Source organism: Cimex lectularius, unplaced genomic scaffold (genome assembly GCF_000648675.2).
Source record: "Cimex lectularius strain Harlan isolate CLEC.00 unplaced genomic scaffold, Clec_2.1 scaffold75, whole genome shotgun sequence".
Taxonomy (NCBI): Eukaryota; Metazoa; Arthropoda; class Insecta; order Hemiptera; family Cimicidae; genus Cimex; species Cimex lectularius.
The window spans coordinates 1,811,805-1,825,820 of record NW_019392758.1 but is presented as its reverse complement, the minus strand read 5'-3'; the positions used below and the strand labels follow the sequence as shown (position 1 = coordinate 1,825,820).

Genomic DNA, 14,016 nt, shown 5'->3' with positions numbered 1-14,016 from the left:
AGCCAAGAAAAAAATATATTAGCAGGTATTTCATGATTATTACATACGTCGATCGACAGAATAAAAATTTAATGTTGTGATGTAGGTTTAGAAAAAATTGTCTTTATCATGCCCGTTTCGATCTTTATTGACATTGTCACTTAACTAACACTCTCAACAAGACACACAGCAGTGACAAATCTGCCAGAAAACACACACTTTGCGCCCTGAAGATCATCTCAATAAAGATCGAAACGTCGGCAAGTTAAAGAAAATATTTTCTAAACCTACTTCACACCTGACTGCATCTCATGATTTCTAAATTGTCATTGATTAATAGTCACTAAATATTACACATTAATATGCAGGATTGAATTAAATGAGATTAGTATATAAAAGGTTAGAACAACCAAAACACTTTCATTAAAATAGACCAAAAAAATTGTTTAAAATTTTTTTTCAAGCGCCCTTTAAAGCCCATAAATACACATTTTTAAAGTAAACAAAAATATACATTATTGGGTAGATAGTCGGTGGCAGTTATTTCTTTCTCAGATGTCCAGTGTTGCATTAAAATATTTCATAACTCTTCTGGATTTTATCTAAATTCAACATTATTACTATCTTTAGAAAGTTGGATTATTCTACTTTTACCCTATGCCAAGACAATTTATATTTTATATTATTGTAAGTGAGAAAAATAAGGCTGAAAAAAAAAAAGAAGCATTTTATTTTTTATCTCCGGAGTTTATAAGGTTTCCTCCTATAGTTTCCTGTTCATCAGTAGAGTTGTTTCAAAATTATCCCCATTTTTTGTTATTTTTGACGAAAAATCATATGCTAGGACGGTTTTCAGGGAGGTGAAAATTTTAAGGGACAAGAATATTTTTTTGATTTTCCAAAAAACTTGTATTTGGGTTTTTTAACAGTGCAAAAAATGAATATGGACTGTATTTCTTGCAAAAGAAATATTTTAGCCACTTCTTACCCTTGCAATCGCTAGCTGCCAAATACAATTTTAACACAATCCAGCAACTTTTCTTGAAATACATGCTTAACAAAATTAGAAATCTATGTTTAAAACAATTATATAAATTATTTCTTTTTCTTGGTCCCTAGCACACTTTGACAAAAATGCTCAGACACAAGTCTAATATTTTTTGACCTAGACCAAAGTTCTACTAAAATCTTGTTGACATATCTCAAAGTACTAAGGCATCTGATTTTACTAAATTGAACTTAAATCAATTGTGAGATTTTCTCTTGAGGTCTTGAACGGTGATGAAACTGTAGTTCAGTTAGTTCCAATCATTTTGGCCTACCTATTTCAACATGTCAGACACAGTTCAGCTTCTCATCATCATTATCAGATGACTGAAAACTAAATAATATCTCCTTTCCAACATCTGACAGACCAAGCCAGTGAGGATAGGAAGATGAACAGTAAGGACCAAATTACATGATCACCTCGCAGACCACAGGAGGAAATCTCACGACATTGTTTTTTCACAATAGATTTATTCAAAATTATGATTATCAATATGATATATATTAGTTGTAACAATGATTTGGCTTGAAATAGCTGAAAATAGTAACATAAGCAATAGTTGAAATCATTTTTATACATCTTCACTGAGTAAAGTAAATTTTTTATTCATATTCCAAATTGTACTCAATATAAATACCTTTCCATTTATTTCTTTGTATCTTAATTGTACACCATCAATAAAATGCAGTTCATCTTCAGTAAATTTCCTCCATTCTAAAACAGCCCACGATGAATTCACCTTTGTGACCCTAAGATCTGGTTCGACTGGAATCATCGGTGGAACAGTCGCTGCAGAAGCTGCAACACATCACATATGTGCTATATGAACACAGTGTTTGGTTAAATTTCCGTCATTACCTGCAGGTGGTGTTTTCACTACGAGTATTTTGCTCGCAGGCGAGTTTTCAATATCTCTCATCACGACAGTAATTTTGATCTTGTATTCTGTGTCCGGTTGAAGATCATCTAGTTCAAACTGTAATTCTGAGGTCGCAATAAGATCATTCGCTGGTGCAAATACTTTTTGCTCCCAGGTCGAGGGATCGCTGTTCCTAAAAATGAAGAATATTTACATAAAAAAAATCAATAATAAACATAGATTATGAAATAATAACACTTACTCCTTATCAGAAGTGTATCTCAGTTCTACCCGTCCGTGAAGACCAACAAGGACAAGTGGTACAGAAAATATTAACCTCACATTATTTTCATCTACTGCTTCAAGTGTATGAACAACAATGCCATCTAAAATAAAATTTAAAAAATCTGTTAATCACACTACTAGCAGTGTGAAAATAGTTCACTCACTAGGTAGGCTAATAAAATAAAACATTTATTAATAACCTCTGTGAAAAAGGTTATATGTAGAATGGAATCCCTGATTAACATTTTTAGGGATATCCCGGGGATATGTAGTCACACAAGTGTGGTGATGATGATGAATTCTGAAAGGAGGAATCATGCCTTGGATTCGGCAAAAGTACCTTTTAGCATAGCACCAACCAAGGGTGCCTCCAAGAGGTACTATCACCACTTTAGGTTACTAGTAGCAGATGATCTAATCCCAAAGCTTAACATACAATATACCATAGGTAATACTAAGAGCTGGCAACAATCATAAATGTAAACTTTGATATTCTATCAGGTGCAAAATGCCTTAAACACTGTAGAAAGATGGTGTGAGAAAATTGGATTTAAATACAAAACCTAAGAAAACATCTCTTATACCTTTTACAAGAAGGAGGAAGCTGTATCTAAATGCATCCACTATAAAAGATGAAGCTTTAACTTTCTCATGGAGCAGTCATAGGCAACATACTACTATTGACCAGAGATTATGCAGTAAAAACTAGAAGAATCGTATGGACCGCTTTAGTCCATAGTGGGTGAAAACGTAAGGAGACACCAAACAAACTGTAAAGTCTTCAAAGACTTAATGAGTGGTGATGCATACTTATCCCACAATAGTGATGAAAGATTAGATTAAAGAAGCAGTCTACAACCTGCGCATCGCGACCAGTATTGGTCATTGACCATCTCCATTTTTGTTTCCTCATAAAACTTAAGGCTTTTTATCAGATCCCAAGCTTTTTAAAGACCCTCTCCAAAGCTTTAAATAGTTCTATGTGTAGCCTCTCCCAGGAGTAGAAATTTCAACCCGCATGCCTTTGTCACAACATAGGACATATTCCACTTTCTCTTTTCTTCCTGGCAATATCTACACAGGTGTGTTTCTACCACTTTGAGTCTATGCATATGCCTCTGGAGTCTTCAGAGTCTACTCAACAGGCCAACTATTATTCTAGTCCTAATACATCTTAGGTTTAGTAATTCTGGCATTAGTTTCTGAGATGGCCCTTAGATTACATTTTGTGCATGCCTCTGTCCTGGGCTACATTCCCATTGAACAGAATGTTAATCAATTGTCTGATGGACACACGTTTTTTGGCAGTTAGTTATGCCATGAAAATGTTTAGAGGCAATACATGTCCTCATCAAACTTTCCTTTGCCAATTTATCAGCCACTTCATTGCCCCTCAGCTCTGTGTGCTCTGGCACCCGACAAGAGTAATTTAGGTTAGCTAAAGGTTAGCCGGCAACTGTCCGAGTAGACAGCAATTATTCTGTTAACGATCTAGCCTTTTCATCTCCTTGGTACTGTGTTCAATAGAAACAGTCTCCACTTTAAAGACAGCGGCAAATTGCCCAAGGCTTATATGAATTCTCAACTTTCATTTATTTCCATAAATACCAGCTCCTGACCCAAGCTTGGTTTTGGAGTCTGTACACCAGCTATCTGCATTAACTGGGATCTCTTCTCCCAGTCTGCTCTACCGGGTATTTTAATTGGAATTTTTTTGTCAAATCTAAATTTACGGCACATGGCATTCTCAGAACTCTGGACAGAAACTGCACTCGATTTTTCACTCTTACACATTTGAGTACAATAGGTGGCTTTTGAGCGTGCCAACAGACTCCTGAGATACAAAGATAATAAAAAAGATCCAAAGGGAAGAAATCTCAAAATTGCGAGCCTATTACCACAACCTGTGGTCCATGCGATCCATCTCTGTGCACAGGAGTCAATAAAGTAGGATATGAAGTGCATGGATTACATACTTTTGGAGAGTCGGAAGCTGTAAAGACATTTTAGCTTCAAACTAGGACATAAAGGTATAGAATGAAACCTATACCTTTTAAATTGACCAACCAAATTGACCAACTAGCCAAAAATAGGGCAGCCCTCTGACCCATCAGGCTGGAACCACACTATATGCATCGTGTACAAATGTTTATGTTGGAAAATGGCTTGAGAAAGAAAACCTCGAGCATTGGATAAAAGCAGCGCATTTATAACTCAGGCAGGATTGAGTAATATTATTACTGCCTACTACCTAAAGAAGAACGGCAAATCAGAGACATTGGCACATCCTTTTGTCAATGTGAACCACTAGCCCAGATACGATACAGCCACTTCAGTAAGACAATTAAGTCTCATACCATAGAAGTGAACGAAGAAGCACCAAAGAAAGTTTGTGGGAAAATATTTACAAATATGACAACCCTGTCCTTCCCCCCACGGTAATCAATATCAATAATAAAAATAAATTTTAAAACTAATTTCAATTACTTGGATCGTGCTGTGATGGATGAATGGGGAATCCTGGCATCGGCCTTCGAGGAGGTGCAGCTGAAAAATTATCATTATTTTAGACAGGATTTATTAAATTTTGTAACCATCTAGAACACCAAATATATTCAATCTACGCTGTAAGCTAAACATGTAATGTTAAACAATCTACAAGGTTTTGACAAATAAATAAACTTTATTATAAATTGTAAAACAGCAAATAAAGAGTATTAGTATTATTACAACCAGCCACCAAATTGTTTGTCACGATTTTGTCTGTCAAACGTTAAGTTCTACGAATAATATTTATTTTAAAATTATCTTCAATGCATTTTCTATAAAAATAAATGTATTTATTCAACTTATATAAAATGTTAAACAAGTATAGCATATAGAAATAATAATTAATTTCCACAACCAAATATCCTAGCATTAGTTTTGAGAATTTTTTTTTCCACACCTATTAAATAAAATGTAAGCAATTTATTACTTTTAATGGTCATGATGAATTTTAAAAATTTAAATTTATATATTTATATACTACAAGAAATTGCAAAAAATTGGCAACAATGTAAAAAAAAATTTATTTTATTTTGAACTAAAAATTATAGTTTACGTATAAAGAACAAAAGGTTAGTTTGAGCTAAGAAGAATGCTTTTAGAAGTTATAGCAGTTTGTGAGGGTTATAAGATTAATTAATATAATTAATAAATTAATTATATTAGTATCACAAACCTTGTCCAGCGTTTGGTGGCTGGGAAGCTAGCACAATAACGTGTGTGTCTTTAGTATGTGAGTCAGTTCCTTCATGTTGTCTTATTTGATCTATAATGTCTTCAAGTCCTAGTGGAGGTGAATTGGGATTCTGGTAATGAACGGGCTCTTTTCTTGTATGGGATGTTGGGCTGTTAAAATAAGGATGTACGTTTTGTTTCTGTGGAAGTCTTTGTTGATTTTGTACTAAATATAATTCTTCGGGGGAAACGAATTGAGGCGGCTGCGGAAACCGTTGTGGTCCATTGGGTAATATGTGGTATAAGTGAGGTGGCCGTTGGAGTGGTACTTGATTTACGTGTTCGGGGAAGTGCGGATATGGTACATGTTGGTGGACACCTTTGGCGACCTCTTTTCCAGTCACTATTTGCTGATGTAAATAAGGATTAATCTGATTGGAATTATCGTGGGGATTTGGCCTGTCTTGTGGAATCTCGTATTGGGGATGGTTTGCGTTGTGATAGTTCCCTTGATTCTGTACCGGCTTTTCTTGGTAATGGTGGTATTCTAACAAGTGGTCCAATAAGTTTGGATTTACATTTGGAACATTTTCTGGTATATTTTGAGGCTTTTTCTCATTTTGATTATTCAATTTGTCAGGATTAATAATTCCTATTGGGATTTTATTCGGCACCTCATGACTCGGCCAAAGACCTGAAAGTGCACTATCGAAACTATTGGGCATGGAAGAGGAATATTCCGGGTTACCATGTGATGGTACTTTGTTCGCATTTTCATTCTGATTCTCACTACCAGCATGTAGTTCATGGCCTGGTTGTGTCTTATCGTACGGTAAAATATTTTGACTGTCAATTTTGACCTTATCAGTTCCTTGTTTGTCTGGATTCACAGGTCCATTAGGCAAACTTACTGCAACAGGAGGTAAAATGTTGTCACCTTTATTAATCATGATGGGTGGTCTACTTGAAAAATCATTGTTTGAAACTGACATACCATTTTGAGTGTCTAAGTTCGAATGTACTGCAGGACTAGTGTTGTCTGTGGGAACTTTTTCTATTGTTGTATTCGGGTTTAATACACCTAGAGAGATTTCAGTCTGTGAATTTATTTGTTCAGAGCCAGGAGATGCAGTATTAATCAGAACATTTGTTTCAAATTTTTCACTAATATTTTTGTGTTTTTGCTTCAATAATTCATGATCTGTGGCTGAATCATTTAACCTTTGCTCGTTGACATTAGTTTTTTGTGTTTCAGTCAATGGGGTTGGTTTTACTGTGCTTTTTACAGTGTGGTTAAATGTTGTATTGTCATGAAATATATATGGCCCCGGGAAATTGTGTTTTTCTTTAGATGTGTGTATATGTTTTTTTTCAGCCTTGCCTAGTATATCGGGACTGTATGGACCAAGGAATGGAACAGAGGAGCCATCATGGCTGAGAGATTGTTTCATTTTGGTCTCTTTTACTGAATTATTCGTCACATTAGGTCCAGTACCTAAAACGATACAATGTTTACAGAGATAAGCGTTAAAATTTTTTTCACTATAATGTAAAACATGGAATGTTAATCTGCATAATTATCGTTTCATTTTGAACATTATTGAATGAGTTTTTAGCATTAACATGTTAAGAATGACATGTTAACCTTCCAATTTTTTTAACAACATTTTTTTCAGAAATACATAAATCACTGAACTTTAAATTTTCAGTAGAAAAAATTTAGTCATCAATGGCACAAATGCTCAACATTTTTAACAATTTTAAATTGTACAAATCATCATTTTATCAAGAATTGATTTAAAAACACCATAATTATGCAGATTAACAAAGAAATTAGAACATGATACAAAAGAAAAAGCAATAAAATGATTTGTTAATAAAGATAATAGACATAGTCTCAACATAGTCACACATGCAAGAATACCAACTTCCGAATGATCATAGATTAAAAAAAAAAATGGCCCACCGTACCATATAATTCACTAATCCTACACATTTTTTCTTTTTTTAATCAACAGACTCCTGTCTTATCTATCAGAAATTGCAAAATTGACACTGTATTCAAGACAAATATAAAAAGACAACCAATTGAATAATTTAGTAGTATTTTAATTAAAAATGGTCTTTCTAAGCCATACACAGAATTTAAGTGTATGTAGCTAATTTAATACACTTAATGGTGTAAATTCAATTTAGTAATAGAACATTCTCTTTATGGTTTAAATCAGACCCTTCAGTCGTCTCACAGGGTGCCAGTCTTGTAGCTTGCTCGCTTTGATGTTTTGATATCCTCTGAGAAGAAATTTATGCTTTAGGGTACTCACTAAAGATGCAGTTTCCTCAGTATCAAAGGGAATCTACCATGTTCCTTCATACTTTATTTTGGAAGTTTTGTAATTCAGGTAGCAAAGTAGCAATTATATACCATAGGATCTGGCTATAAATGAAGATTTTTTTCTGGATCGACAATTGAGTTTCTTCCCAAAAGCCAATAGTTACAGAGTTGTCATCCGCAAATCGGTTGGGTTCGAACCTGGGACCTTTATTTTACAATGATGAGCATTGTCTCAAGTCTTATCTGTTGCGACCATTGACAATCGCTCCTTTTATATTAGTGTTAAATGGTCACTAGGATAAAGCAGGTCCTAGGACGCTTCCTTGGGAAACAACAGCCTTTATCTCTAAATGTTCTCTAGCTTTACTCGGAATAGTTTCTCTAAGAGGAGAACAGTACATATTGGATTGGAAGGAGTTTCAGAATTCTGTACTTCTGAACTGAGCACACACTTACAGACAGTGCTGCATCTTAAAGCAATAAATCTCTAAGTCTGAGCTGCAGTTTTCCCTCTAGATAATAAATTTTAAAAAATATTAAACACCAAAATGCCCCATTTTTCCGCCATTTTCAATTAAAAAACAACTTGTAAAACACAAAATCTGAAATGAAACTGGAGGATTAAAAAACTTAACTCTTTTCCAAGTGTATAATAATGAGGTTAAGAGTTAAGAAGGAACTGATTTAGGTTTACTGTAAACAAAGCGGTCCAAAAGAATGCAATATGATCTATGCATTTGGACATCCACATTCATCCAAATTTAAAAAAAAAATATCTATATTTACACAAAAAAAAGGTAGACGAATATTGCACATGCTCATTACAAAGTGCTTGTGAAGTGATACAATTGTGTTGTTCTCTTGTTTTAAAAATACAAAGAAAAGAAGGCAAAAATAATTACAATAGTACTTTCTCACATACAAATAATTGAATGGTGTAACAAATGCAAAGAAAATTGACTAGAAGAAATATAAAAGGCAACAAAAGGCAAGGTTTGCAAACAAAATAGTCATTCATTAACTAAGAGAAGCTTAAAATAGGCTACTTCATTCAATAATGTTTGTGCAAATATATTTATGAAATTACCCCACCCCAAATATATGCAATATTTTAAAATAACCTAATAATTAAAAGTTATTAGATAGTTGGATTTTACAAAACTTTACTTTTAATGATATACACTCAAAGTCATAAAAAACCTTTCACTCGTATTTTGTTGTTTATTTCAAACTGTATGTATTGTTGTCGTTATATATTATATATTAATTACAACATACTTATTTTAATGTGAACCAAATTAAACAGGATCAGAAATTCATGAGTTTTAATAAAAATTATTTATGATGATTTGAAAGAAAACTCACCAAAATACCGGAATATTGATAGATTAAAATTTAACTAACAATTTATTACCTGGTTTAGCTCTTAATAAAGCATATTACCTCCTCTGGCCTCACAGAGGGCCTTAAGACTCCTAGGCATCGAATAAATAAACAACCGGATTTCATCTCATGGAACAGACTCCCGTTCTTCAACAAGAGCAGTTTGAAATTGTTCAGCGCTTGTTGGAAGCGGCAAAATGATGTCTAACCTGTCTCTTTATTGTGTCCCATAAGTGTTCTATGGGATTCGTATCAGGAGCCGGCCAATTCATTGTAATAAGCCCTACATCCTCGAGTAATGGGTGACAACTCGAGATGCAGCTGAACATTATCATGCACTGACATAAATGGAGTGAATGGAACCGCAGCTTCCAGAAAACGTTATCAGTCTACTTTAGTATATCAAGTATAATAATCAGTTCGGTACAGCATGGTTGATTTTATTCCATTTGAAAAGGCTGACTCATTGGCACATAAAGTAAAGCGTTTTCTACCTCTTCTCCATATTTGGTCCCGGTCATCATCTGATTGCCAACCAAATTGGCACTCATCCAAGCTGATTTGCAAATGGTCGCCTTTCTACCCTGCCTATCCAGTAGTAGAGAACCTGATGTGGATTGTCTAGATATGGTGTTCTCACGAAGCCTTCTGATGACTGTTTAATAGCTCATTATGGACCGTTTGGAGTTGACTACCTACCAAGGAAAGCCATCAAATGAGTGTGGTAAGAGCAATAAAACTATTTTCTCCAGCTGTCATACATCGCGGTTGACTTTCTCTTTCATCGAGACTTCCGGTGGCCCTAAACCGCTGTAACCATCATAGATGGGAGAGCGTGACACACCCAGGACTTGGACGTTGTTATGGACCTAGGTCTTCTCAACTTAAAACTATGCTTTAGAAAAAATTAATAATTAATTTTTACTCAAATTTATAGTTTTATCGAAAAAAAATTTAACTCTCTCGGCAAATGGGCTCAGGAAAGGATGTAACTGGACAGATTTTCTTTATTTTTAATCTAATTTTAATAGGGTGTAAAAGGATTAGTAACACTATAAACGTAAATTAGTTATTAATGCTGTGTTTACGTTTTAAGTCAGCTATTAATCTTTATCACTTAGTAATTATAGAATATAAACAAATAAATACAAGTGTCCAGTTTTTTCTTTCTTTGAGTGTATATCATTAAAAGTTCATGATATATTGATTGATTTGCTTAATGCTATTTATATTTTAAACAATATTTTAAGTGTGGTGATTTCAGTGGTTTTACCATTCTGTTTAGCGCCGCATGTCCATTGCAGACAGCAGTTATCTTCTCCAGGTGTATGAGTTAAAATAGCATCATTCGGAGAGCATGGAAGATCGGACGGTGGCGAGTTCGGTACAGGTAAACACCTAGGCCTGCAATTAACTTTACCATTTTCACAATAGCATTTTTCCTCGCACCCTGTCAATTTGTCTGGAATGTCCGCCCAGTTGTCAAACCTGCAACCAATTCATCGTTATGAAATATTTATATGTTATTTTGTATAATTTACGCTTACAATTCGTCTTTGTAGGTGCAGGAACCGTTATTCGTACATATTACAGTTTCTGGACAACAGTGAGGAGGATTTGGTACAAAATCATGCGGCTTTGTTTCCCATGATAAGCACTGAGGATCTAAGACGTCTAGTCCAAAATCTGTCGGACATTCAATAGTTGCGCATTCAATCCCTGTTTTAAAGCAGGCACACAAAGCTGTACATCCATCATGGAACTCCTCACCTAACAAGGTTTAATCAATTACTGTTTAAAATATACAAATTAAAAATGAAAAGTTACCAATTTTATATGTGTTCCCTTTGTAAAGGCATTTTGAAGAGTCGGTGTTCATAGAAGGTGTTGTTGTCGAGACAACGTTAGACACTAAACCATTTATTATGACCCTAAAATAATAAGTTTTTCCTGGTGTCAGATCAACGACTTGGTGGCCGATCGTTTTGGCAGGTGTCCATGTTTTTTCATCTTCACTGACTTCAGCTTCAACATTATCAACATATGTCATTTTATCTAAATTTAATAAGACAGATGTAGCATTTGACGGTACTGCAGAGACAAGTTTAAAGTATTCTAGAATTTCGTCAACACCTGCAAGTTTTAAAAAAATCATTTTAATTACCCAAGTTTTTATTTTATTTTCTTAAACAAAAAAAAAATTAAATAAAAAATATAAAATTAAAAAAGCCTTACTCATATCATCTATATTAACATCGCAATAAAGAATTTTACAACATGGGTCTTTTGTGTCAGCAACTGATAAGCATCGATCAGATATCGCTGTTCGATTGTTAGAAGGGCATCTGGAAGAGAAAAAAATCCATTTTAGACTTATCAATTGTTATTTTGATAAACAACATTAAACTTCACCTTGGTTTGCAAGTTACTTCTCCATTTTCCATACAATTACAAGTACTACTGCATCCATCATGGAAAACGTCGCCATACTTGTACGTTTCATTTTTAAAAGTACATACTTTGGCAGTGGCAGTTGATGTGGCTTCTAGATAAAAAAGCAGATTGTTTGTTAATGCATGTTGTTGCATTGACACTTGTTAAAAACTAAAAAAAAAATGCTTATTGCAAAATAAATTTTATAATCCTGCTCTGTAACTACAAAATTTAAAAAAAATTTTATTCAATCAAAGACAATCCTGACACATTTTCATCTTATTACATTTTTCAATAACACACCAACTAAATACGGCCAAATTTGGAAACGGTGACTGACACACAAAACCATAATGCATTTTGTATTTGTCTTCTGTTATAACCCTGTACTTAAAACTTATTTCAACTCGAATGTGTCTTTAAGTCCATTGTGTTTAACCTAAGCTCTGAGTGGTGATGAACTTGTCATTTGGTCATTTGTGATCACTTTGGTCGGCCTATCCTCACTGTTTTTGGCCAGTCATTTTGCATTTTGTATTTGTCTTCTTTTTTATCCCTGTACTTGGAACCTATTTCCACTCGAATGCATTTTTAAGTCCCATTGTGCTTATTCTAAGCTCTGAGTGGTAATGAACCTGTCATTTGATTGTTTCTGATTATTTTGTTCAGCCTATCCTTCCTGTCTTTGGTCTGTCAGATGCATTTTGGCTTTTGTGCCATCTTCAGTGTGGAATAACATCATCTGTGACCCCCATTTTGACCAAAACTGCACTTAAATAATCTTCTTCAAGTTTAATAATTTTGATAAATAGTGGCAACTCTTGGCTGGTGTTGACTCGAAGTAAAATCCTCAGATTGAATCAATCTGTTTTTAAAATTTTAAAACAAAAAGATTTTTTGGATAGGGTTAATTAATTTCTATACAGAAGTGGTAAGATATTTTTCATCTGCCACAATAAATTAATTATACTTTAATTATTAAAGTATCAAGGGCAAGAGTAAGCACTAAGACTAAGCACTGCCTATTTTCCCAGAGGAAAACACAACAGTAGGGCCCGTTTGTAACAGGACATCAGTAAAAGGGAGCTCCTTCCAAGCACAAACTTCAATTAGTCAAATGTTTGGCAAGATGATCAAGAAATACCAAATTTGCACTGATTCAACGATTCTTAAAGACCGTTTATTTTATATTTGACATAAGTTGATGTTATATGATCGCACAGTTGCAAAAAAGTGATGTGTGGAGATTGGGTACAGAACAATAAAAATTAATGCCCACTGGGAACTCAATTATCCAATGTTGGTGACAAGTGTAGAAATGTGTTTGCCAGTTTTGGTGAAGGTTCATGAGAAACTCATGAATCATGAGCTATGTCTATTTTGAATTTCGTCCACTTCTCTTTTTTTCTTTCTTGTGTTTCTCTTTTCATCAAAAGTATTGATTCTTTATATGGTCTCCGATCCTCTGACCAGTTTGTCTTCTTGTTCATTACCCAGAATTCCTTAGAATTCCTTTGTGCCCTGACAGCCAAGATAATGGTTGTCTGTTTGTGGCTATTTTGTATGTGTCCTTTTTACTAGGTAATTAGGGCTGCTTGGATCTCTGATCTTATGAGGTTGTTTCTGTTCCATTATTTTGTCTGAATTTCTTTTGTCATAATACAAAACTATATTCATTGCTCAGTACTTTTTCACTTTCATACCATAACTAAAACGAATAATTGGGGTTTTATGGAAAGTGAAAATCTAAGAGATCAAAGTCAAACCATTCAATGAAACTTTGGTTTATCATACTTGCCGAGTTTGCATCCTCATTTTGCAAGTGTTAGAATTTATTCGGACCTCATTTTTATCTGTGATATGCTTTCAAAGCGGCAGGAAAACAAATGGAACAGTTGGGCAGTAATCAACGCGAGATCCCAAGTAGACCGCCTAATGGAATACCATGCTGTTTTTTTGTTTTGTTTTTCCACAAAGACAATGCAAGAACCGTCGGTATGTGTATTATGGGCAAATATTTTTTTGTGTAAAAATGTTTTCAAAAGTTTAGGAAAAAACAATATGACCTGATTCCTACATTTACTAGAAATATGATTACAGCTTTTTTTTCTATCAAATGATTGATATTGTTACAGACATATTGTACTTCTTTTGTTCTGTTACCATTATCACTGTTTGAACAGACTAGGGAAGAACAGCATTTGTCCGAGGTTGGTTTGAGTACACACTTTGGGTCCGTCGTGCCCAGTATAGAGCGCACTAATGGCGGGGCACAGCGTTGCGTGCAGTTTAGCTTTCCTTCCACGCACACACATTTCTGAAACAAAACAAAAAGTTAGCATTAATAATGCACTTCATGCGCAAATGAGAGGATTTCATTGTTTATCATGACTGTTCTTGCAATCCCATATTTCCTATTCTGTTCAAGTACCACGAGTTTAAATATTTTAAGTTTTGCCGAATGAACCATGA

At 34.3% G+C, this 14,016-nt stretch overlaps 1 protein-coding gene and 1 long non-coding RNA gene across 6 annotated transcripts in view; one reads left to right on the top strand and one right to left on the bottom strand.

Moving 5' to 3' along the window:
- Positions 1-14,016, bottom strand: part of LOC106661155 (putative epidermal cell surface receptor) — a 97,533-nt gene that overhangs the window by 5,772 nt on the left and 77,745 nt on the right. For 3 of the 5 annotated variants that reach the window (XR_001339637.2, XM_014384385.2, XM_014384383.2), the window contains exons 3-13: positions 13,708-13,861; positions 11,524-11,656; positions 11,347-11,456; positions 10,939-11,244; positions 10,659-10,881; positions 10,385-10,599; positions 5,395-6,888; positions 4,659-4,718; positions 2,149-2,272; positions 1,886-2,079; positions 1,665-1,825 (exon numbers count right to left, since the gene is read on the bottom strand). Coding sequence is in view for 4 of the 5 variants with exons in the window: in XM_014384385.2 (XP_014239871.1) it covers positions 1,665-1,825; positions 1,886-2,079; positions 2,149-2,272; positions 4,659-4,718; positions 5,395-6,888; positions 10,385-10,599; positions 10,659-10,881; positions 10,939-11,244; positions 11,347-11,456; positions 11,524-11,656; positions 13,708-13,861 (3,174 nt within the window). In the remaining variant the exon portion in view is untranslated. The remainder of the gene's footprint in view (positions 1-1,664; positions 1,826-1,885; positions 2,080-2,148; positions 2,273-4,658; positions 4,719-5,394; positions 6,889-10,384; positions 10,600-10,658; positions 10,882-10,938; positions 11,245-11,346; positions 11,457-11,523; positions 11,657-13,707; positions 13,862-14,016) is intronic. The other 2 variants (XM_014384386.2, XM_014384387.2) reach the window with 2 other exon arrangements.
- LOC106661156 lies at positions 9,747-10,763 on the top strand. Its single transcript, XR_001339638.2, has 3 exons — positions 9,747-9,835; positions 10,397-10,501; positions 10,674-10,763. It is a non-coding gene; the product is annotated as an uncharacterized LOC106661156 (long non-coding RNA).